Source organism: Copidosoma floridanum, unplaced genomic scaffold (genome assembly GCF_036245765.1).
Source record: "Copidosoma floridanum isolate Cflo_tuat_1 unplaced genomic scaffold, Cflo_Japanese_pri ptg000025l, whole genome shotgun sequence".
In the NCBI taxonomy this organism is placed as follows: domain Eukaryota; kingdom Metazoa; phylum Arthropoda; class Insecta; order Hymenoptera; family Encyrtidae; genus Copidosoma; species Copidosoma floridanum.
In genome coordinates this window covers 4,057,071-4,083,539 of record NW_028321902.1, presented here as the reverse complement: position 1 = coordinate 4,083,539, position 26,469 = coordinate 4,057,071, and the positions used below count along the sequence as shown (strand labels likewise).

At 41.6% G+C, this 26,469-nt stretch overlaps 1 protein-coding gene across 6 annotated transcripts in view; it reads left to right on the top strand.

The window, feature by feature from the left end:
• Axn (protein axin) overlaps positions 1-24,822 on the top strand; it is a 48,933-nt gene extending 24,111 nt beyond the window's left edge. The window contains exons 2-12 of one of the 6 annotated variants that reach the window (XM_089595246.1): positions 19,498-19,653; positions 19,737-20,343; positions 20,422-20,822; positions 20,917-21,118; positions 21,316-21,483; positions 21,910-22,188; positions 22,274-22,624; positions 22,736-22,944; positions 23,034-23,353; positions 23,445-23,794; positions 23,886-24,822. In XM_089595246.1, coding sequence (XP_089451372.1) covers positions 19,587-19,653; positions 19,737-20,343; positions 20,422-20,822; positions 20,917-21,118; positions 21,316-21,483; positions 21,910-22,188; positions 22,274-22,624; positions 22,736-22,944; positions 23,034-23,353; positions 23,445-23,794; positions 23,886-24,012 — 3,081 coding nt within the window. In that variant the 5' untranslated portion in view covers positions 19,498-19,586 and the 3' untranslated portion in view covers positions 24,013-24,822. Of the gene's footprint in view, positions 1-2,299; positions 2,512-16,542; positions 17,012-17,591; positions 17,741-19,497; positions 19,654-19,736; positions 20,344-20,421; positions 20,823-20,916; positions 21,119-21,315; positions 21,484-21,906; positions 22,189-22,273; positions 22,945-23,033; positions 23,354-23,444; positions 23,795-23,885 lie in introns of those variants that run through there. The other 5 variants (XM_089595243.1, XM_089595242.1, XM_089595244.1 and 2 more) reach the window with 5 other exon arrangements.
• Positions 24,823-26,469: the final 1,647 nt, after the last annotated feature.

Genomic DNA, 26,469 nt, shown 5'->3' with positions numbered 1-26,469 from the left:
ATGTATGTATAAGCCGGGTACGTAATAATACGAGCGGCTAATTGCAACTCGTGTTGGTTGCTGACTATAAGCACACACATACATGTTTCACTCACGCGTCGAGTCGCCGACCCATTGATCATCCGAGTACATATTCGTTCACATACATATGAGTATATATACATATTGGTTTTTCCGCGACTCCTCTCCCACTCTCTTTACTGGTGGCGACGGCGGCCTTTTTGACGCCGTTCATCATCACACTCACACAAACACACATGCTCGTACAATATTCTCGGAATTTGTATGTATGCTCTCCACCTCTTTCTCGTTGTCCCTGTTTTTTTTTTTTTTTTTTCTTTTTTTTTAATTTCGTTAATTGCGGCTTTGCCTTTTTTTACCCTACTACTACTGCTGCTGCTACCACTATACTCTCTTTGGTGGTGCCGACGACGACGATGAGGGCGATTACGCAACTACGTCGCAGAGTATTATTACGATATACTACTTTAGCGTGTTTTTGTATGGATATAAAGTGGACGAAAGACGTCTAGAATACTATATCATAATAGGAAAGGCCACACAATGTGCTTTACATACTTATTGCGAATAAGCAGAAGTACAATTTAATACGAGAGGAAATAGGTTTCCAAGAACGCATGCAACGTCTCATCGCGGACTGTTCGATACCGATTAAATATTGATAGCTCAGTCAATCGATATGGGTTGTCTCAGGGGTATTATATGTAATGTCACTGCAACAGTGTACGTTCAAAAAATAGTTTATTGTAAATTAAACAACACATTGGAAAACAAATAAATAATATATTTTTTTAAATTCCTTAAAAACAAAACCAATAGTTCATGGTCGCAACCTTCCATCCCCTTCAGAATGTGATGAAAATTTGCCCACGAATCGCAATCGGTCATAATATGCGAATCTTTCACCGATTCCAACTGAATTCCCGACATTCCGATCGCATAACTTTTTTAAAAGTCCCGGAACTATTATAAGGTTTAAACCTTCGTGTGGCCGCTGCGCAGCATGAGTTTTGAGAACCGTATAGACCCAAAAGCTTCGTGTATACAAGCCAAGGAATCTCGTTCTCCATTGCCAGAGTATATAATATATCTGTATACCTTGGAAGATCAGCGGTAGTGAATTCAAGTGAAAGAGCGAGAAAAAGATCTTTCGTTGCCCCTATGTGTAAGAATCCCCAAGAGCGGCGGCAACACACGGTTCTTCGGCTTCTTTTTTCTTCGTTCGTTGCTTGAAATTCGGCATCTAAGGGTCCGACGACCAAGGATGCCTGAGAGGAAGAGAGAAAAAGGACAAGGCAGTTTCGTTCTCTCTCTCTCTCAGAATGACGAGGAGGAAAAACAGACGGTGAGCGAACAAGAGCAAGAAAGAGAAAGACTGACCCGAAGGGAGGAAGAAGAAGATAATAAGAGCGAGTGAGAGGACTTGGCTCAACGCGTTTATATGTGTGTGTGCGCGCACACTTGTGTGATATGTAGCTGAAGAGCTGCTGCCGCTCCGTTCGAACGCTACTTCACCACAAGGAAAGAGAACAGGGGAAGGGGAGAAAGGGAAACGACAGCTGGTTCTCCGGAGAGCGCTTATGGTCACTGGTTGTTCCTGATGCGGACTCAGTTGCGGTGCGATCACAGCGTAGGCCGGTCGTTGTATATAGGCAAAGTTTATAGAAGCCCCGTAAAGCTTCTCTTCGTGTATACCGACACGCACGCAGTGAACGTTATAAGGGATACTTACACAGCTTGAACCATTATTCTATATACTCTTTCTCTCTTTTCGCTTCGCGCCTCTTCGAAGAAACGTAAATAGCTTGTAGTGTACGGTGCCGCCTTCTTTGAAATCCACCGCCAATTCCCCCACCGACATCACCACCATTCGGCAGTTGATGGGGATTACAACCCTCGATTTTCGGGAAAAGCTAATGAGCGATACTAGCGCCACGAGTTTAGTTTCTTCTCCAGTGGGGTGCATGGGGGTTCCCCTCTTTCAGTCGGGGAAAAATCGTCGCAGTGTCTGCTCGTATAGTGTGCAGATCCTTTATAACATTTTCCGCGGATGAAAACTTACCGACTATTTTTGTGATGTTTGTTGTCGTGGCTACTATTGTTACTTGACGCTGTTTTACGTTGTAACTATAGAATGTTTCTTCGGAGTGAAGTGAATTGTGTTAACGGAGAATGTAATGATCTGTGATTTTTTTTGTGAAGAAAATTGAGTGATCAATTTATAAAGTTTCTGTGTGCTGAAGGAATATTGTTCAAGTATATTTGAAGAAAAAAAAAAAAAAAAAAAACGAGTGAGCCGAATAAAAAAAGAAATAAGTGAGGTTAGGTGCTGGTGCTGCTTGGCCAAACATGTTTCCCATGAGTGGGGAGCGGCAGATCGCTTTGATCCAACTCACTCGAGCTGAAAGGCCTGCATTAGTGCTCCACTAATGGTTTTATATCTCGAATATGCAACCGCTCGGCACTCATGAGTCTAAGGAAGAAAAAGAGGTACTGATAAACAGCATTTTTTTTTTCTTCTTCTCCTCTCATTAAGTATTTCCTTTACATGGACTTGCGCTTTGATATTCTATTACATATGAGAAAATTAGTTGAAATTGAAGAGGAGGATCTCCGTTGAAGGTTTAAAAAATTAACTAATTTCATTTCCTAAAGTTCACACGTTTCGATTGAATGAGAATCCAGAATTTACAATACGCAAACACGCAGTTAGCCAATCAATGCCGACAAGTGTTTGGTGTGCGCCTCTCATCACTTTGGTGTGTACAGAGTCGTGTGCAATCGCATTAAATTTTTTATGAGCTCACATCAAAGGGACTCGATGATAGAGCTTTGCCCTCTTCTGGCGCCGACAAACGTAATTAATAAGACCCAGGCTCGGCGATCCATTTCCTCTAAGTAATTCATTAGACGGCCGCAATAATAGGTCATAGGGTCTGCAAGATCTACAAGGAACTTTCAGACTACAATCTGCGCGATATGTGTGTGCTACACTATCATATGAACACAAACGCGCGGTTCACGACAATTTATGTGTCTCTCCTTAGACATGCATGTTTGCCGTACACGAGTTGTTGTACACATATACGTAATCTTCGTGCGTTCGTTCAGTGCTCTCTCTTTCTACAAAAGAGCTTTCATCTACTATTAATGTTTTCCTGTCTTTTGTTCTAAGAGAACGCCAACCGTCCTCCAACTGTCGGCATTTAATTTTTCAAAAAGGCTTATTCAATGCCTTGGCTCGTGCATACTTTGATCTGACACATCGATTTATGCGAGTTTCGGACGACTCTTATACGTACACAACACGAAACATCCTTTGATGTTTAAAAACACTTGACGATCCTAATATAAATTCACTCGTGTTCTTTAATTAACCTGCACAACTGTTGGGTGTAGGTATAGTAAAAAGAGATGATTTTACCAACTTGATTTTATTTCTACGTTTACGATCATCGGAGAGCTTTTCGAAATGAAAAAAAAAAAAAAAAAAAAGAAAAAAAAAAGACTTGGTTAAAACAAAAACTTGAGAAACAGTGATAAGAGAAAAAACGCACAAAGGTAGGGAGGTGGGTGAAGGGAGGGCAAGGCACCAAGCGTGTTTATCACGTCCCTGGCCTTGCAGCTCGAGAGAGGAGACCGAAGAAGGAGTGGAACAAAAAAAAGAGAGAGAGAGCAAGCAAGAGCTCGGTGCACGCGGGTTCTTCAGAAGTTTTCTTTGAAAGATTCGCTCTCCTCCAGCGTGCCTCTCTCGCTCCATCTTTGGGATGTGTATATATATATATGTATACGTGCGTGTAAGTCACTCGCCTTAGCCGGACGCGATAACCGCGTTTATGTATATGTGCGCTGGCACAGCGTGAGCTCTCGGTCTCGAGCACATGTATACGCAGCCGCTGCCTCGGCCTGACTTTGAAGTTGGCCTCGTCTTTTTTTTTTTTTTTTTTTTTTTTACTGCTTACCCCGTTGGCTTTGCACGTATGACTCCTCCGCTCACTTGCTCTCTCTCTCTCTTTGTAATACCGTGATGAGCGATGCTGCTCGTGTTGTATTATTGTTGCAAGCTGCGGGTGTACGGCCATTCATGAAACTTTATGGAGCGAGCTGTAAGGCTCACCGTCTGCGTGGCATGAATGAGATTTTGGAAAGTGGCCACGTTTTGGATATGATACGCATAATTTTGGGGATTTGAATGAAATTGGGAAACTCGATCTGGACCTACACGTAGTGGCGTGTTATTTTAAGTTTAAGGTGGATTTGTATAACCGTTACGTGAATTTATGTTCTTTCAAATAGAACGTTTTTTTTTTTTTTTTGTCAAAATTATATAAGACTATGGTTCGGTAAACGAGTCGTTGATTCTTTTTGATGTATTTTTAAATTGCTCGGCTTAAATAGTCCAGGCAGCCGATTTGGTTTACGGAGTACTGTCAAACACCTACTTACTTACATTCATAAAGACCTTATTCATTTATGTATACTACTATAACAAAAAACCCCGGGTTCTGCCACAAATAAAACAACTTACATATTAGACACATCTAATGATAAAATTAAATCTGTGAGACTATTCCTTATTTTTATGAACAATTGTATGCAATTTTCTGTTCGATATTCCAAAAGTTATAATATTACTGCTTTAGGCTTGTTCCTGTCCTTCATGCCATCATACCACATAGATTTGTTTGCGAACATTTGATTCTCATTTTGGTACAATCCAGTTCTCTTGTACTTAAATCTACTTTTGTCTAGATAATTACGTACATTAGAATATACAGCATGACCAAATCGTACCAAGTGGTCGCAAAAAATTATGTACTTCATCAATACACATGTTGTCACGAAAACTTTGGTTCGGTTCCACTTTTTCATTCCACACAGACATCTAAATCTTGGTTACTTATAAATGATTATTTATCTTAGGAATGTGAAAAAGTATCCAAAAAAAAAAAATCCATACAGAAACAGAATTTTCCGCAGTAAAAGACACCAAGCTCTCTTTCTCTTTTGAAATTAAATTAAAGGGATTAAAAAAAAAAAAAAAAGATCTGAGAGTTTTGCTGACAAGGATCACGCGGACCAACTCACTTGGGAAGTCGCGTGGAGTAAAACGCACGCGTATAGGTATATACATGTGTATAAAGCACGCGCGGGGAAAGTCGTCGGCCGGTCGTCGGCGCCAGGAGGGACTCGTCATACATATACATGTATACAGACGTACAACATCACAAGAGGAAAACGTCGGCAGGAGAGCCTTTGACTGCCTCTCTCTCTCTCCCTTTCGGTGACTTGGCGACGACGCCGACTTTTGCCCCAATGGTTAAACACGAGCGCGAGCACTACTTCGAGTGTATCACGGAGACAAGTGCGCGCGTTTTCAATGTGTATGCATATACGTATATAATTATGTACCTACATAATCGCGGTCTCTCTGTGCAACCGCGGCGGCAAACGGTGACGTAAAAGGGAGGAAAACACACGGCACTTTCGAGAGGCTGTGATTTTTCCTTTGACAGTTAGCAGACTTGTTTTCGGCGCTGGTCGTGCGGACGTATCCTACTACACTTGTTACTCCTTTCTCTCGCTTTTTTTTCTTCTCTCTCTCTCTCTCTCTCTCTTTTTCTCTGCCTCTTTTTTTTCTTCCGCTGCACTCTCGTTTTGACGTTCAAGTGGAAACGTCGCTCGATTGTCCGCGCGTATTTTTTCTTCCTCGTTACTTTTCAAGCGTCGTGTATTCAAATTTCAAAAGCTCGCGAGTTTATTTATGACTTCCTGTTCGGTTACCGCGACCAACACCTTCCGAAACGCGAATTTCGAATGGGGGCTACATCGCAGCGTGAATTCAATCTATTTGGAGAACACTTTGTGATTTCTCGTCCCTTTTCTCTATCTCTCTCTCTCTGATCTGTTGCGCGCGTGTAGCTTTAATCTTGCACATTAGTTGGTGAACTTGTAAGGTATCTTGTCTCGTGATTTTGTCGAGTCTTAGTGGACGTACTACATCAACGCACCAGTTTCGCGTGGTGCTCGTAAATTTTCTGTATTCTCGTGCTTCTAGGGGGGATAAAACATAATGAACTGACGCTGATAAATACGTCCTTTGGTTAAAAGGAGTTACGTAAGCGAGAAAAGGGTTGTTTGCTCTCTTGGTACCCTCCAAATCGATATTAATAGATAGATTTACCACTCTTTCAATGGATGAAACTTATCACAAAAGTTGAGTCACTGCCTTGTCAATACTGTACTTTTAACAAAGGTGGTTATCGTGAGTGTACTTAGTAAACTTGAAAAATAACTTGTCGAGAACTTCAACTGAGTCGATGAATTTTAAAACGATATAAGGCTAGGCTTCATTAATGTTATGGTTATTTTTTACATGTATCTTTTTTGTATGATTCTGTAGAAAATTAAGCATCTTTGCTATTTGATTTTTCGCAAATTATGTGCCTCAACCCTCTGAAATTTGGATTTGTTGTTTGCAGTGATACAAGCAAATATCGCACAATTGTTAGAATGATTTTTGAAGAAAACGAAACATCACCATTATCCCCTTTGATTATTCTTTAAACAATACCAAACCTGTAAGAAAGAAAAGAACTAAAATGAAAATTTTAACCGTAAAACAGCAGTGGCCCGATTTAGACTAGTTTTTTTTTTTTTTCACAGAGAATTCCCTCACACGTTTGGAAAAATTTCATGCCAGTTTTTGCCACCGTGATAAGCCCATCCGCACATCCGTCCCTACATACCAGTAAAACGACCAACCTAACATTGGCGCGAGTACAGTTGGAAAAAAAACAAACAAAAAACTTCTCCATACGGTTCGTCACCGTTTTCTAAGCACCGCGCTCTCGGTCTTTCCCCGATAACGGATTTTCGCCCGAAAATTAAAATATTTCTGAAAAGAGACCTCTATACCCATCTATTCTCCCTCTCTCTCTCTCTCTCTCTCTCCGGGCGGTGGAAAGGAGTTGCGCCTATCTCGCGTTTGCCATCTTACATTTTTGTACCCTGCATTATATATCCTCCCTCTTTCTCTCTCTAACGCTTATACGTACGTTTCATGAATAGGGAATAGATGCGCCGCGATATAACCAGGCAAAATCCGCGTATTACAACCTTTTACGCGTGGGCTAAAAACATCCCGGTACGTCCAAATATTTTCGAGAGACCTTCTCCTCGGGAGATCTCTCTCGCGGATTAGGCCCATGTGGGTGGTGTGTTGTTGGTGTGGTTTCCTCCTATACGGTCTCCCCTGTGCACGTGTATATATACATATATATATACATATATTTTTTTTTGCTCGAACGTCTGCTCTTGCATGCTACATACGTATGTATATATTATGTGAGAGGCAACTCTCTCGAATGTGCGTGTATATGCTTTTGGCGTCGCGCCATCAGCTTTCATCTATCACCGCGCGCTCGCGTATGCGTTATATCCAAGTCTTGAAAATGTTTTTACATTTTTGAAACGTTGTATACCGAGACAAATTCAGAGACTGATTTTTATAAGAAAAAATAGTACCACGTGAGAAGTCGGAAACAAGGAATTTTCTCTCGAAGAAAAAAAAAAAAAAAAAATTCTTACGTCGAGTTGATGGAATAAGAATTATCGTTTGAGAGGAGGATGAATGCGAGGTAAGTTTTTCGAGAAACGGCAATCAAACCGCTGGCAGGGCTTCAATCGTAAGATACTACCTAAAGAGTGTGTGTACAGAGTTCCCTTTGAGCTTTTACCGCGGCGCCCCGGCTCTTTTATTTACCTTCTCGGGTACACGTGTATACGCGTTCAAGGGTTTTCTTTTATCTTCGAACAATAAAAACCATAACTCAGGACTAAAACTGGATACCAAAAGTCTTATCTCCAGCGGGTATCTGTACGAATTCCCGAGTGCGGGTGTAAACAATGAAAAGCGTTATAAAGAGAGATGTTTGGTACGCGTACATGTGCGAACAGCGAAAACACAAGAAGAAAAGGAGTTGTACAAAAGAAAGGCCGGTCTCACGGATTTATACATATATATATGTGTGTGTTATTTGTCCACGATTACAGTCTAATTAGATGACAAGAGGTCGCTCGCGTCTGAAGAGAATTTAAATGCGAAAGGGGAGTGGCTGGAGCTCCCTCTTCTTCCCCTCCTCACGCTTCAAAGGATCACGAGAGATTAAGGGAGAAGAAGTGGGGTTGCGCTGTAGAGTGTACATTATGGTGGTTTATTTAACGAAATCAAATATTCTTGTGAATGATTTCCACGTCTAATTCATTGGAGGAAAACCAATTTCAACGTCTATTATGTGGACTGGAGTCGTAAATAGATTTCCTTAGCACCCCCCGTAACTTCCGGTCGACGGTTCCATATACAAGTCCACCGGCGTCGTGTCTATACACTTCTAAACTCCAGTCACGCTTTTCACTCGCAGACGGCACTTTTCCTCAATGCTATTTTAAGAACGTCAACGTTAACCTTGACACTCGGTTATTTAATTTCTTGTTCATCCAATTTGTTTGTGGACAACAAAAAATTTGCAACACCCACTTATAGCCAACAAAGCCCTTGAGTTTGTTCAACTCCTCGCGAATAGAGGGAGGCGCGTATAAAGATATCGTTTGGTGGCTAAAAACGTCGGAGGAATTTCGTTTGAAGTCCCGCTTAAAGGAATTTCATCGGCATGAAAAGTGCACGAGTTTTCCCGAACGGGCGTGCTTAACCCGTTTACAAGTGCCGCGGGTTAAAGATTAAGGGACCGTTGTTTCGTTTGAAGGATTTTCGGCATATCGTCCTTCCCTTTGAATTTTTGGAAAATAATGGCATTCCTCCTAAATCATCGATCGCCAAATCCTTAACACTACATCCTTCATTGAATGAACTTCTTTTAAGCCACGCGCACTGCATTCTATTTCTAGCCTGCAAACTCCGAGAAGTCCTCCTATAGTGATACGTAGAAACCTCGGATATATACGCGTACAATAGCAACGATAAACATTCTAGAGCTGAATCGTTTTTTTTTTTTTTTTTTTTGTCTTCCTTTTTACATACGCTTACAGGTTTTTATGTGGTATACTCGTGCGTAGCGTGGTAACGGGGCCCTCTGATAAAAAGTGTCGAGCTTGGAGCTCCTGTTACGCTGAATCTCGATCCAAAAAGGCACGGGAGGAGAACCCGAAAGAGAAGAAGAAAAAGGGCCCAACGTATACGACGCAAGAGGGAGGAAAAAAAAAAGCAGCACGCGCGCGCGTGTGTACACGTATATATGTACGTGCGCCAGGTATATGCACCACAGTATTTCGTTCTCTCCTGTATTCGTGGTCCTTCCTGGAAATTCGACCTTCACCTTGTCTTCTATCTCCTTCTCGCTTGCTTCATATTATATACATGTGCGAGGCCGCGACGAGGAGAGCTTCACTCGAAGAAATGGGCCGCAACGGATTACGGGGAAACACGAGCGGACGGTGGATTCTAGGCTGCGATCATACGGTTATTTATCGTCGTCTCGACGGGGAGAAGAAAATCCCCCCGCGTTGACTCGCCCAGCGGGTTTTCCTGCGGGTCTACTCTTCTTGGAGCTTGGAAGTCATGTTATGGTGAATTTTGGCCAGTTGAACTCGGGGGGGGGGGGGGAGGGGGGCTTTTATTCTTTTGTTCATTACGGACTATTCGGCATTTTTTTCTTTTGTGAAACTTCGTGACTAGAGATTCGGTAACCAAGGTGTAATTGAACTTGTCGAACGGAATGTAGATACATGAACCATCAAAGCCTACGAGGATCCAAAACTTACGTATTTTCACGTTTAATTAAACTTTGGTAAATAACTCAAAAAGTTAGCATGAAAAAAAAAAAAAAAAAAAAAAAAACTCAAAGCCCACGGGGATCATTACTGTTTATTTCCTCTTTGATCGGTTGCTCCGCCTTTAAGCAATGCAGTCACGTTGCGTGTTTTTTTTAATTTTTATTTCCGACTTTGAATGAAAATAAAAACAGAAAAATGTTCCAAGGGACCCAATATGTACGAGGGGTAGGGTGAATTAAAAAGATGGGCGAAGGAGGAAAGGGAAAATACAAAACTCCGAGGACCACGCATACAGTATTCCCGAAATTTCACGTTCGTTATGGATTTCAGGATTTTTAATGCCCAAGCACTTCACAAAGATTTGCAAATTTTTTTCAGAGCAATTTTTGTTAATTATGTTTCTTCCTAATGAATTTGCCGATGTACAAACGTACCTTCCCTTGATAAGAAGTTGACTGAAACTGAAATTCAAGACATTTTTACATACAATAACGTCAACGATGACTGTTTATACAAAAACGTAAGCGTGCAAACTTTGCTGACACGTATACATGTATATAAGTAGATACACAAGAGGCGCTTGCTCGTGTGTCCCTTAAAAACATTGTATGCATGAGGAATCGACGGTTGACGAAGCAAAAGAAGAAAAAGGTAGAGATCCTCCCTCCCCCCCCTCCTCTCCTTGTGTCAATCGTATGTTTTGTCCATCCATCACGCGCCGGCTCACGGTAACGTTCAGAAGAGCTGCACGCCGCGGCTGGAGCCTCTTTTCTTTCCAGCTGCACATCCTGCATTCGTGAGCGGCGGCGGCTCTCTTTTCATGCATCGGGTGGTCTTGAAGTCTGACTATGCCTCCTCCGGTGCATCGGCCTTCCTTCATCCATAGCCAACCACAGATACCTATTATTTCCAAACTTTCGTTTTTTTTTTTTTTCTCTCTTTTCCTTTTTTTTTTTTTTTTTTTTTTTTTTCATTTTCTCACTCGGCTATTTTGTTTACTCTAGTTTTCTTGTTTTTTTTTTTTTTATTCCTCTACATCTATTGCGACAATACCAACCTTCAAATTGATTCTCCCAACACCCGGTGTAAAAATAATATTACCTAAAAAGGAAACAACCCTCCCAATGATCACCAGTCGACCTCACGGTGTAAGGCACAGTTAGAGCACTGTGGTCGAAACAATCGTCCTCGGTTCGAGACACCCTAAATCACATTTTTCAACAAAAGCACTGGTATCTCTCCCCTTCCCTCCTAAACTTTCCAACCATAACCCTGAACAACCCCCAATATACATCACAATCCTCCACACAGACCCTCTTTTTTTTTTTTTTTTTTCCTCCAATAATTACGTGACGGAAAATTTTACGCTACTCTTCATAAAATCTCTTTCCTTCTCTCATCTTTGCTACGTGTGTAAAATTCCGTGCCAAATGTATATTATACCAAAGCAAATCGAAGCGACGAACGTAGGTATATACAGAGTGCATCTTGGACACCCGTAGCATATATAGCAGGCGGCGAAGGGAAGGCCACTAGCTGCGTCCGTCTTTCTCCTCTCGGGTACAGAGAGAGAGAGAGCGCAAGGCGTTCCGAAAACCTGTAATTACGGATCCGGCGCACATCAAGCGGCGCCGCCGCCAGGCCGCAGCTCATGCCTATATACATCCAGTTCTCTCCCCCTCTTACCTTTCGTATATCTCTTATTTTTTTACCCTCCTCCTCCTCCTCCTCATTCCTCTATGTTTTTCTCTAACTTCCTTTCCCTCTCTCCGATCCTGTTTATTCGTCTCCGTCACTCTCCCGGCTCCTCTCTCTCTCTCTCTCTCTCTTCCCTCGCTTAGCTCACTTCCCTCTGTTCTCTACCGACTCTCTCGCGCTTGCCTCTCCTCCGGCGCGCTCACAACACAGACTTATACCTGTTGGTTGCCCGACAGTGCAGGCTGTACCTAATATATATATATATACTTTTTCGGAGGAGAGCGGCGCAACGGATTTCTTTTTCGAGTCGGCGGCACACACACACACACACACCAACTAAACCTGTGGCTCTGAGAGTATATAATATATATTATATAGCCACGGATAAAAGAGGAAGAAAGAACAGACGCTGGTGCTCTTCCTATTTCTTATATGCATATATTTACTGTGTCTTTTTTTTTTTCATTTCTTGGATAAACAATGGCACGAAGAGAGGATTAGTCTCTTGCGGGTGTATTCTTATCGTCTGGTTTTTATCTTTGGTCAATAAGGGAAGACAACGGAATCCTAGCTCGTATCTTGGCTTACCACAAATAGCGGTTTTCTGAAACAACAAAAATAAGTTTTTTTCCCATAGTTAATTCTCGAGCGATACAATTGATTATAATATCGAGCTCGTGAATCTTATTGGTGGTACAGATATATACGTTAGAGAGCACTAAAGTACAAGATCAAAGCATCCTCCGTTCGCATGAAAGTTACGCCTTTTGTCCATAGTACAGCGCCATTGGTGACATCTAGAATGCTGTCGACACCTGTCGGGCCCAAACTTGAGAATTTGCTCTTGTAATTAACATGGAAAGACTTCGGAAGTGTCGAAGTATGTGCAACTCTTCAACATGGGACGTACAATTGAATTCTGAATCGAATAACCTCAAAGAAGTTATGACAAAATTATTTATACAATCATTCGACATTGTTAAGTTATGTTTTTGATATTGTTGGTAATACGCATAGCTACAATCGGCTTTGTTTATCTATCCCCTTCCTTTAGTTCCATTACAAGCGAATATACCCTCGAATATACCAGAACAACAATTGCGCGCAGCGACGCGAAAACAAGACTCAATTATTATCAGTGCAACAAATACTTTTTGCGGCCCATCATCATTCACCACTATATTATGTTACACGTATCCCTTTTTCCGATACAAATATAAGCTGGTGCACACAATCCGACGACGTGCCTTTGGTCGAGCCGAGAGATGGTCGCCAATGCACAACTGCCGGCGCTCCTCTTTCCCCCCCCCCCATGTATAGCTCCTTCATTTTTTTTTGCTCCGCTGTATATTATATATACTCTCTCGCTCAAACCACCGTCGGCTGTCCGATCAGTTAACAGTATATATACGAAAACACGAGGGTGCATTCCCTCTTCTTCTTCTTCGCTTTTGATTTGTCGGCCTCTTTTTGCCCTCCCTCCATTCATTATCTATCCTACCGGCCGGTTCAACTCTCCTCTTCTTCCTTCTCCTGCGTGCTGCCGCCGTTTGATCTATAGCATATATACACACGGGCTTCTGTAATTATTAGGCCCCGCGCTCTCTCTCTCTCTCTCTCTCTCTCTCTCTCTTTCTGTGATGACGACTACACTCGTGATATTGCATCTCTCTTAATGAGACCAATGAGTTATCTTTTTGCGCGTTTCGACGATTGCGCCCTTACAACGTTTTTTATTCAAAGTGTTCCAACCCAAAAAAAAAAAAAAAAAGGAGAGATGGAATTCAAAGTTAGCTGAGATTTCTTTTTCTTTAACCGTCGTTTCCTCGAATCGGTCGATCCGACTACGAGTTGCGATGTAACAATCACACACATTCTATATATAGCAGTTGCTTTGTACTTAAGTATCTCGATAAAAGATAGCCAGCCAGGACATAAGAGTGCGAGAGAGAGAGAGAGAGACTGTTCTCGGTGTATCGTACAAGTATATAAGTATAAAGAGGAAGACGGAAGTCGGCGACGACGAGCCGCAAGAGAAGGATGTGTGTGTGTGTGTGTGTGTGTGCAAGAGGGAGCGCTAAAAGAGCGGCATATAGAAGAAAAGGAGGAGGTGGAGGAGAACGAAGAAGAGGAGAGGCCGGTGCCCTGAAAAACTAGTAGCCCCATGTAAGAATGCCGCTCGACAGCCTCTATCTCTCTCTCTTTCTGCAAGATGCTGTATGTTGTGTATATATATATGTACGCGCGGGCCTTCCTCCTCCTTTTCTTCCATATTCTGTATATATATATATATTCAGAGGAGAGGTGCTTTCGAACCGCATTCGAGATAAACGGCCGGCCGGCTGCGTTTTCGTTGCGAAAACGAAAATAATGTTTATAGCTCTGCGGGTAGAATGAAGGAAGGAAAGAAGGGGAGGGGAAGGAGTGCGGTTTTTTTTGAGAGTTTCGGGGTAAATTATCGATGATAAGAATCCCCAAAGGGATATTTTAAACTAATAGACGGTCATGGTTTTTTTTTTTTTTTGTTTTTTTTTTTTTTTGTATTGAGGTTAAATTTTGGACTGGAAATGAAATGAAGATTGATTGCAGTACTTCGTTAAACCGTGTGCTATTTTTTTTTTGCAGTTTTTAATTGTTTGCTTCGACATTAAGTTTTAATCGATATTTATACAATTGATACAATTAGATTTGGTTGGATGATTTGAAGAATGTTGGGGTTGTACTTTGTAAGTGAATAAAAATATTTTTTTTTGTAATTATACGTTAAACTTCCATTTCTGCGAGGTTTTCTTTAATCCCTTCTACTAAGCTTCCCTTATCATTCATCACATTTCTTATGAACAATCATTCAATGTTAAGTAATTTCTAAAATGACCATAGTTGATGCTTTAAGAAGTATTTAAAGAAATAAAAAAAAATCATGCAGAATTTAAATAAAATTCGAATTACGAGAGAAAATACAATGAATGATTTGTATACATCATAAACTTGTTTGTTACGTTAATATAAAGCAAAACTGTAATAGCAAATAAAATCAATAACCGGCGAGTTCGTCCTGTTTGATCGATCCTAGAAATAACAGTCGGTAAAAGGAAACTGCTTTCGACAGTCGGTGCTTGTACTACACCAAGAACCACCTTATCTCAAGGCGCGTGCATTATCGAGCACTCGACGAGCAAAGGAGTGCATCCGTCGTTGCTCATGCCTCAATGGCACATACTTGCTGGCAGTTTCGCGCGCACCCCCCGCAAACTTGTATACCATTGTCAGGGTATGAAAAGGGCCGAGTTTTCGAGCTTCCGTCGAGTGATGGCGGTACAAGATGTCATGCTAACTTTGGGATTTTCGGTGTTTTATCAACTGATATTTTGTACACACCCTACACGTACGAATTTTTCAAAAAAAGTACGTACGACAAAAAACTAGGTTCCATTACAGAATCGACAAATGCATTTTTCCTGCAATATTTTTCATCATCTCGGCTGCGCTCGCGGAGAGAGCACCGGTGAAATTCAATAAAAATTCTTCGACAAAAACACAGTCCATAGGACGATTCTGCAACCCCCCCCCTTTCGTGTTATATATGTATACGCCCGAGCGAGCACGTACACGCACGTTTATGAGCGATTTGCAGTATTTCGCGCAAATATTCGCTCCGCCACCCTTGAGAAATGCCACACGCGTCTTTTCTATCTTTCATATCCAACTTTTACCACGAATACATTTTTTTCCCCTCCGCCAAGCACGTATATGCGAATATGGGATTTCTGTACGTGGTTTTTTTTTTTTTTTTTGGGCGAGAGGGTCCGATAATCGTTTTTTACGGCGACTTAACGCGCGCTCAGGCGAGGAAAAAGTCAGACGCCGACGAAATCTGGTTTCTTCTTCTCTTCGCGGTGATGTCGGCCTCGGATAGATATTATGTGTACCTACTTGATTGTCATTCTTTTTTTCTTTTTTTTTTGCATTTTACGAGGATACCGGCTATTTTTATGTGTTTGCGTTTTATGGAAAACGTCCTTTGGTATCGTCATGTGTATTGTGTATACACAAGTCTTCCTCACCACACACCACCCTCTTTTGGGCTTGTAGCTTTCAGACATCAACTCCCAATCAGTTGCCAAGTCGAAATACTTATTAATAAAACTAATATACTACTAGTATACTCGATGATCATAATAGTTTTGAATAAATAATAAGCGATAAATAACGTACCTTTGATAGAAGAGCACCTTCTTCAAGTCCTCCAAAAATTATCATAACCTCGACATCTCAAAAGTCCTTTTGAAAAGCTACGAGTCACGGAAAGGGAACCTAGCAAAAAGGCGTCCTAATTAAGTGTACTCGATTGAAAACTCGTGAAAGCCTTTGAACGCTAAGCTGCAGGAAAGTTTAAGCTCTCTAATTAACGCGTTACCTTTTTTTATTCCTCTTGCAATATCTCTTTTGGGGTGTGTCTTTTTCTCTCTCTGCATCTGGACATTATACTCTGACACTTTGGCTGAAACAATCGGCGCCGCCAACACAAAAGAGATTATAATGAATGAAGAGAAATATAAACAAAAAAGTAGCCTAGCAGCTACTCTGTTTTTTATTTTTCGAAATTACAATTTTGTATCTTTTACTTTATACAACAAACCATTTGTATAGAATTCAACGTCATCTTGTACTTACTCTTTTTTTCATAATTCAAGTAAAATTTGGTTCCAGCACTAGAAGTTATCATGCTATAAATCTTAATATTAACTCAAAACAGTCCTCATCCTCATAAAGCTTCTATGTCCTATATCTCCAACCTATTTTCTTACCTCCACCCTTTCCTCTCTCCCAGTCAGTAATTTATTTTACTTTTTCCCTCAAAACTGTACCCTTTTATTATCATTTTGTATTTAATTAAAAGATAATACACTTATGTCATTAAAAAGTGCCGAATTTCTTACTTTGACAGTGTGTAATTTGATTATTTTCATCGCAATTTTATTTTTATCAACTTATCTATTGGGGTATCTCTCTCGCATCCTCGCATGCGCATTGTGTTGTGGCTGCGGCTTTACCACGTGAGTCCACCCAACTGCACAGTTTTGAGGTTAAGTCATCTTTGTGCATAAAATTTTTTTTCTTTTCAGTTTATTTATTTACCTTTTGGTTACATGCGTTCATTTACGGTTATTTTAATATTATGTACATTCTTTTTCAGAATGTAACGTTTTTTTGTGTTTGCTACCAGTGACAGTTGTTGAAAGTTGAAGCTTATTTATTTTGATTTTGACATTCCTTCAAGATAATACAATTGAGAGATAAGATGTGTACTACATTAAAGTGTTAAATAAGTGGTGTAGATCATTTCAATTTGTTTTTACAAGTGTGTGAGCTGTCAGTTACAAAAGTTCATTGTGAAGGTTTGGAGAGGAATAAGCCTCCGTAAAACTCCATGTAGTACACATTCATTTTCTTTATCGCAAGAATACCCATCAGCTCTTTTATTCACCATCAATCAATAGTAAGAGAGCACATAATGCTTTGAATCATGTTTTCTTTTGCTTTATAAGAAAAAAAATCACATAGATGTAAAATCACAGGCTATTGTGGACAAACAATAGCTCACTTTGTCACAAAGTAAAACTCTATTTTTACAAATCTAATAAATATATTTTATAAATGTGCTTTATTTGATTTCATTTACCTTGTATCTAGTTGTAGTAACAATCTTATTTGGACAAACTTGAACCAACGTCTGAAGCTTTTTTTTTTTTTTTTTTTCAATCTTGACAGAGTACTTGAGCTAGGTATGAATAATAATGTGTAGCAGAGTAAAAAAAAAAAGGGCTGTGCAAGGGGTAGTGTGTACAATCCAGCCCAAGCTGCTAGCTGGCCAACCAGCGTAGAATTCTCTGCTGGCATATTGCAAGTGGTTGGGAGTCCTGGGTATATCAACCCCTCCTCCAAATGCTGCTACCGCCCCAATGTTGTATGTGTTCATCGATCCAGCATCAGTCCTGGCCAGGACGCTGAGAGCACACAGTCTGTTCATTCGGCTCAGTTTGCTCTTGTACTCTCTACCATAGTCAGTTACTCTTGTACTTCTACATTAAAGAACATTTATTGTATGCTGTATCATATTCTTTATTAATAATAGTTTCACTTGAGATAATAATAATAGGGGATTGCTGTGTTAGTAGAAAAAAGAATTCCAAAATCTACCCTACGGGGCATCTGCGGCACAAAAATGGTATGTACACCAGTGGCTCTAGAAGAGCCTCCCTCAGTCTTCAGGTATGAATGCACTGAACTGAGATGATTCATTATGACAGCTTTTCATATGTGTGGCTTGCTGTCTTTCTTTTTTTCACTCTTACCCCCTGCTTGTACTTGGATTTTTCCTTTCCTCCTCTCTTTTTTATACTCATTTAGACACGCTTGGATCAAATTTCAAAACATGAGAGCTTGGATGAGTTCCCTTTCACTTCTTAATTTGCACTACTGTGCCGTTTGAAGCATAGAATTGAAATAGAGAGGAGTAAGAGTAATTTTTTTTTTTTTATTATTGTTACTTAGCTGTGACTTTTTTAATTAATATACACTTGTATTCTCATCTTTTCAAGTTATTTATTAGTGTGTGAAAATTTAATTCTCAACAATTGTACCTTTTTACATGCTTTTTTTAATTAAGATTCTTCAACAGAAGCTTGAGCTGAGACCTTGGCTGATTATTTTTCTTTGTCCTTTTTTTTTGTTTTTTTATATGTATAGTTATGTTTTTTAATAACAGAAATTATTATCATTAGAGCAAATAAAAAATATTTACAATGATTTGACCCTACTTTTTGTGAAAAGGCATTTAACTTTTAACATTCATTGAGTCCACCATACTATGTGTTCCAGTTATGAAATCATATTTCTATAGGCTTACCGCTAACAATAGCCAGCCTATTGAGAGAACAATAGGATCTTTTACCTTTCCAGGATAATGCACTCCTGTATACATACATATACATGTGTGTGTGTATTTTTTTTCTCATTTCATGCACCCTTACCTTAGAAAAAAAAAAAAAAACAAGAAATTATTAATGCCCATGTTAGTTCAGCCATCAATACAATGGCAGCTTGATTTTTCTGTGTGGAAGCATAGCAGCAGCAACATTTGAAGCCTGGGTCTTTCTCTCTCTTCGAAGCCTTCGATCAATATCACAGGGAAACCACAAAGGCTGCTGCGCAGTGCAGTATGCCAGAGCAGGAACTTGTGGGGGTAAGATGATGTGAAACAAGCCCAGGAGAAGGCTGTAGATGCGCAGCAGCAGTGGCACTACCCACCAGAGAGCTGTACCCTGTACTACACCCCCTTTCTTTTTTTGGTATACTCATGCTCCTCCTTCGTGAGAAAAATGGTCTCTCTCTCTCTTTCTCTCTGGCTTCCATAATTGGGTGTGCAAGTCAGCCCCCGAAGCCATTGCTCTGGGAGTCCAGCTCCATCGATCGAAGGCCTGAAGCTGTACTCTCCTTCTCTCTTTGTTATCCATGCTTCTGCGTAGAACAGCCATCATAGCACTCACTCGTTTTCTGATGAATTCATGTAGCTGTATGGATTTATGTCGGAGTGAAGGGACTTTTTATTCATTGTTGGATGCAGGAAGCTCCTTTTTATGATGAATTTCCATTGTTGATGGTTGATTATACTCATTCTTTTGGTTCTTACACTTGGATTTGGAAGTTGGAGGTTTAATATTGCAGCAACTTTTTGACTTGTGTGAAAAGTATCAAGTTTATCAGCTCTTGAGTATAAACGACTGGGCATTTCAATCAAATAGTCTTGATATGATATGTAATTGTTAGCCTAAATGTATACACAGGATCCTAAAATAAATTGATGTATAAATCAAACGATGCACAAATAAACCATTCATTGATTACAACCAACTCGATTGGTCACACCAAATAGACATGAGCCAGGGCAAAACTAAAGATCCATTTCTTGATTTTTTGTTGCAGGTTCAGATTAGCCATGTCCTGTAAGTGGCGCCGTTTATCGAAATTCAGCACAGACAGGCAAGGATCACGCGCAAGTCGCGATAAATAGAATGAGTGGACCTCGACCATCCGAATCGCGCTGTTTCAACGAGAACTCTCCCAGGCCCCCTGTTCCTGGTGAGTATAAATAACACCAACCCTCCCAACTCTCCATCCCCGAAGCTAATTCTCACGAAATTTGTGTTTGCTGGTGCCCACAGGCGAGGAAAGGGGTGGTTACCAAGGCAGGTGTCAGCAGTCGTTGTCCGGCATCAGCAACAATCGACAACATCCGGATGCGCCTGTATCGCAACTGCAACAACAACAACAACAACAACAACAACAACAACAACAACAGCTGCAGCAGTCGAGGCGCACGAGCTGCGATGCCAATCACAAAACGACGAGCTTCATCGTCTCGGCCAGCAGCAGTAGTAACTCAGCCCCATTGGGTTTCGAGCTGGAGGGTCGTGGCTGCTGCTACGCTGCCGCTGACGACGACGACGACGTCAACGGCGGTAGGCCAAGTGTCAAACACCATCAGCAACAGCCAGTCGTCATGGAGGTCGGTTGTGTGGTCGACAACAAGGGAAAAGACGAGGCGACGAGTAGCGGCACGCCATCGTCGGCCTCGTCGTTGGCGTGTCTGCAATGGACGCGAAGTTTGCGCGCCCTGCTCGAGGACAACCGGGGCCACCAGCTCTTCAACCACTACCTGCAGCAGGAGGGCGACAACCAGGCCCTGTCGTTCTGGTTCGCCTGCGAGGGTCTCAAAGAGGAGCGGGATCCCAAAAAACTCCAGACTCTCTACAAGGTCCTTTACAGAAGGTGAGTTGCCAGCCTACCCTCCGTCAACATCGTTTGGACCAACTGTATGTATGTGGTCGTTTCCATCGGTTGTCGTAGGTTCTTCCAGAAATCGAAGCTAGAATTACTGCCGGAAGAGTTGCGCAAGGAGGTGACGCAACGCTACCTGGAGGCTCGCGCTGAGAAGCGCTTCAACCAGGGCATGTTCGAGCAAGCCCAGCGGGAGATCGAGCGTCTACTCGAGGAGACGGCTTATCGAAACTTCCTGCGCTCGGACGTTTACCTCCAGTACGTGCGCAATTGCCAGTGCGCCGAGCAAAACGCCGCTATTGGCAGGTCCTCGGTGTCGTTGTCGTCGTCCACGAAGGACCGCGAGCTCGGCAACGAGGACGTCGCCAGTAGTGCCGGTGGTGCGGACAACAACAACGAGTGCCCGAGCTCGCCGGACGAGCCCTCGTTGTCGTGCGCGTCCAGCTTGCTGCCCACTTTACACGAAGACAGTGAGTTTTGCTTTTTTTTTTTTTTTTTTTTTTTTTTTCTTGTGCTCATTTACCGATCATTATGGTTTATAATTGTTTGATTTTTTTTTTTTAGGTGAGCTCTCGTCACAGCAACAGCATCACCTTCATCACCAGCAGCAAGCGTCGTCGGAAAGTCGAAGCGAGAGCTCGGCGATGCCGGTGAGCCAAGATTTTGCCAAGGCGGAGATGAGACTGACCAAAGACATACTCATGGCCACGCAGCAGTACCGGGCTCTCGACGTCAGAGTCAGGCCAAAGCCCGAGGCCTATGCTGGGTATGTATCATCCTGCACCTTCTGCCTGAGCCACTCAGCCCCTAAAATTTCGTTTTTTTCATTTGTTTTTCTCCTTTTTTTTGTTGTTGTTTTGTTCATGTTGTTGATCGTTGTGTCACACTGCACCTACCGCTTGCACCCGCCGTCGTTACGTTCTTGTTTGTGATTGTTGTTACTGTGCGACGTGGCGAGTGTAGCGTTTACCTGCAACACGGAGCTAGTCCCTATCACGCGTCGGTGCCAACGAGACCGCGCGCCCAATATTGCTCGTACAATCCGGTCTCGAGACAGGACTCGGAACTCCAGAGCTTGAGCAGCGACGCTCGCACCGAGTCTGATAATCTCTCGCTCACCGACGCGTCTCTGTAAGTTTTTATCATTTTCATTTGGTTTTTTTTTTTTTTTTTTTTTTTTCATTCTACATCCTTACTTTGATGTATTTATCAATGCTTGACGTTTTTTTGTCACTTTATGATTATGTCTTGCATGGATGTCTCAATGTCCAAACAAAACAAAATACATCATGTAACGTATACTTGAATCCCAAGTTGACAGGTAAAAACATTATGGTTAGCACAAACGTGACATTTCGTTTGTTTGTTTTTTATCCTTTATGTGTGTTTGGTTTCGTGTAAAACCCAACTTTTTATTGTTGATGGAAAAAAAAATTCAAGTCCCAATACGAGTGTAATGAAAAAAAAATAAATAAAAAAAGTACCGTCAACTTGGGGATGAAAAGAAAAGCAGTTCGTGAATCTCATAAGTGTGTTTATCAATCCGGCCAACAGCAGCGACAGCGCATCGATGTCAAGACGACCGACCACGCGCAAACAGTACGCCAAGCAGTACCAGCAGATGAAGAGATCGGCAACGATGAACCGGGACGCGATGCCCCAAGACAATTTCGTGCAACGAACGCAAAAGTTGTCCCGCGAGCAGACCCAGCCGATGAAGCCCGAGGTTTTCGCCAATCTACTGATCGAAAAGCTGAAACGCCTGCAGGTGGAGAGGGAGAAGCACGAGAAGCTCGTGCACAAGCTCAGAGAAGTCGAACCGCCCATGAGCCACAAGTACGTTTTTACCCTTATGCAATCCTTCACGGTTCATGCTCACGAGCTAATTACGATCGTCCGTGTTTTTTTGTTACCCTTGTAGCGATAGCATGTGCGACAGCTCGAGCTTGAACAGCGTGTCGATTCACCACCAACAGCAGCACCAGCAACTGTCGAGCAGCTGCATGAGTATGGGCAGCGGCAGCACGGGTGGGCTCCAGTCGCGCAACTTCGCCGACGCTCTGCGCGAGAAGCTGCAGCTCGAGGAGGACAGCGACCAGGCCATCCTCGACCAGCACGTCTCGCGCGTCTGGTCGGACCTAACGCCCTCGCGTTCACCCAAGCTCTCGTCACCCCGGCCAAGATCCCCCGACAAGTGTCGCCGCCTGCAACAACAACAACAACAACAACAACAGCAGCAACAACAACAACAACAGCAACAGCAGCAGCAGCAGCAGCAACAACATCATCAACAGCAGCAGCAGCAGCAGCAGCTCCAGCAGCAGATGATGACTAGCCAGATGCAGATGCACCAGCAGATGTCGATGGCGGGAGCGACGCCGAGGCCACCGGTTTATAGGAGCCAGCGCAAAGAGAAGGACGTGTTCTCGACCTTCTCCGGGGACAGTGGTAACGTACATGATTTCCCGGAGGCGGGCGAGCTACACGCAGCTGGCAGTATGAGCTCGTTGGGCTCGCACCACATACCCAAGAGCAAATCCGTGCCCTCGGATTACGCCGATTCGCTCCACAAGCAGGATCTGTACCTCCAAGGTAGAGAGCGACACCGACGTCCCGTTTCTGATTGTTGCGTGCGCCATGGAAAAAATAAAGAAAACTAACGCTTTTATTTTGGATTTCAGGCCAAGATCCGAGGTATCGAAGGTTGGACGCGGCGCGCTCGTCGGCGACGAAAAAGTCGATGACCGAACTGACGGACAGCGGAGTGTCGGTGGTGAGCGACGCGCCGCCGGCCGGCTTCAAGGAGAACAACAGCCGGCTGCTCAATTGGCTGAAAGAAACGGACGGCGCCGTGGCCGGGTGTAAGGCGGACGCCGCGTCGATGGGCGGCAGCATAGCTGTTAGCGCCAAGCCCAGCAGTAGCCGCAAGAAGTTCAGTAACGCGCCCCAACAACCGTTTGTTGGTGATCCAGGCATGCCTTTGCTTCCGCAACCGCACATTGTGAGTACACGTGTAACCGCAATTTTTACAAGAAAACAAACAAAAAAAAAAAAAAAAACGAAGTTAACGTTTTTGCCCATTGTTGTTACAGCCAACGCAGCTGGAAGAGGCGAGCAGACGGCTCGAGTACGAGAAGTACGAACAGAATCGAAATAGACAGCGATACCCGGGTTCGAGCACGAGTACGAAGCAGCTGTCGGATTACGAACAGCAGTTGCAGCAACAGCAGCCGCCACCGCCCCCGATGCAGCCGGCTTTGTCGTCGTGTATGCAGTCGAGCCAGTCGACCCTCAGGCGGGGCAAACAAGACGCCCCGAGCGAGTTCACCACCGTTGTGTTCAGCTTTTGCGAGGAGAAGGTGCCCTACAGGACCAAGATACCCGGTTACAACGTCACCCTCAAGCAGTTCAAGGACGTCCTTCCGAAGAAAGGCAGCTACAGGTAGGGATCTCGTCTTTTTTTTTTTCAATTTGATTTCACGACTAGTAAGCTGAGCAGAATATTTATTGATTCTTTTCCACGTGTGTTGCAGATATTTCTTTAAAACCGAGTGCGAAGACTTGGACATGAAAGTCATCCAGGAGGAGATAACGGACGACGCCGAGGTATTGCCGCTGTGGGAGGGCAAAGTAATGGCACAGGTGAAGGCTCTCGAATAAAGTAATCGCCGCTTGCCATTTTTGTACACATGCTTCACCGTCGATTTTTGTTTGAACAAACGAAAAAAAAAAAAAAAAAAAAAAGAGGACGGTGGACTCCAGGAGGAGCTCGCTCTATTCTTTTCCGAAGCGCTTCCATACGAGGGTCCTTCGAGAGGAACGCCCGCGATCAACGGTCTAATTAATGTACATCGAGTGAGAAACGTACGCAGAATTCATTGTTTGATTTCTCAATTGTTTTTTTTTTAATTATTTTTTCAAAGAAAAAAAAAAAAAAAAAAAAACGAGCGTGTAGTACAGACGAGAGATAATCAGATTCGGTGCGAAGTATTTTTTTTCGCGGCTGTACTGTTTTTATTATTATTTGATCGCGAAACACCACTGTTTGTACATAATAACAACGTCATGCGTTAAGGTTTTTTTGTTTTAATTAAGTATTTTTACGTGACAAAAAATTGTTTAGCGTTTAATTATTTAAAATTCAGCATTACGGACAATCGACTGTATAGTTTTAAATGTAAAAATGATATACGTGGTTGGCAAAAAATATGAGCACCGAAATTGTGCGTAGGCCTCAATCAGTAATGTAAATACAACGAAATAAACAAAAAGGCAGATATTGTAATTTTAACCCGTGAAAGAAAGATATTGAGAACTTTGAAAGGATCAAGCAAAACCAAAAAAAGTCGAAGTCTCTTCGCTCTTTTTTTGATTAATTTTTTAATTTTTCCTCTTCATTGTGTGTGAAAGACTTGAACAAAAGGCGCGTTTAACGCCACTCTTTTTTAACGACTAATTTATACGTACGAATTGAAAAAAAAATATTTATAAATATATAAATACATATATATATATATATATATATATATATATATATATCGTCTCCAATCGACTGTACAAAGAGCCAGCTGTAGTTAATCGCCTTATCAAGTAGGTCTGCCCGTGGACCGTAAATTTTTTTCGAAAAAATAAATAGAATTTTAATAAATCATGAGGAATGGAACAATTGTGTAATAAAAGATATCACATCGATATTATGTATATAATATATATAAATATACATTATCTAAGTTTTATATAACGTGTATAATATATTATTTATATGTTCGTGTATTCACGGCTTTTTTTTGTATTTTCGTTTTTCGGGTGCGTAATTTGTAAAAAATAAAGCCCCGCCAAACGAGACAAGAAAAGGAAAGAAGAAAGAGTCAGGAACCGATGCGCGAAAGCTGACTGGCACGTATATCGTCATTAATGAGCCTAGTCGGAATAAAAGGACATTGTAACATACCGTATACATACGCATTTTCCAGGAGAGAAAATAATGATTTTTTTCGTAAAACAAAAAAACAAAAAAAACAAAAATGTGGCTCTGGGGTGTTATTTTTTTGAACGTTATTTAAACTCAGTGTACTCTCAGCTTTGAAATTGATTTTATAAAATACAAGGGAAAAATAAGGATGATTGAATGAAACAATTGATTCGCCGACTCTAGCAGCTGAACAATAAAATAAAAAATTTATGACATCTCTTCAAGCTTAATTTTATTAGATGGAAATCCCAGGTGTGATAAGAGACAAAAAAAAAAAAAAATGAAAAAATAAAAAAATAATGCAAACAAAAAAAAGGAAGATTGTGCCTTTATAGTGCAGTAAGCCGTCGAACCTTTGAACCCCAAACTGCGGATGTGTGTATGTGCGTTCTCTTTGCTTTACCGAGTGCGTTTGCTCGAATTTTTCGGTTGCAGATCCAAATGATTACGTTTTTTTTTCCTTTGTCAAACGATTTTTATAAACGGGGAATAATAATATCTTGCGACGACTTTTGTATCTAGTATTATTTTATATAAAAGTAAAAAGAGTTAAAGCACAAGACGAACGAAAACGAGGCGCCTAATCCTTTATTTAAAGCGAAGAAGACAAAAGAGAATTTTTAAGTAGAAGACGTATATGTTGATTGTATAAAGGTATATATATAAAAAAAAAGACTTCTTATAACGAATAAACGATCGAGTGACTTTCATCGATGGAAAAAATGTGCGCGAGTGTGTGATGAAGATGATGAGTGTGTCGATGCTCCGTCAAAACGTTATGTATTTACATATATAAATTATAACGTTTTCAACTCTCTCTTTTTTTTTTTAATAATTATTATTTTGTACAAAAAATGAATAAATTAATTAATAAACAAAAGGATTCCGTTTTCTCGAGTTCTTAATTGTACAAAATATTACACTAAGCGCAAAAAAAAAGAAAATATTACTCGAGTGTACAATAAACGGTCCAACTCGTCGGACTGCTGCGTATAAAAGACACTGTAACAAACGTTTTTTCGTTCACTTTTTTTTTCTTTTTTTTTTTGTAATTAACGACGTCATTTTTTTCTCTCTTTGTTCGTTTCGATCTTTTTTATACGACGAATAATGCAATTCGATCATCATTGATTATCATCACGAAT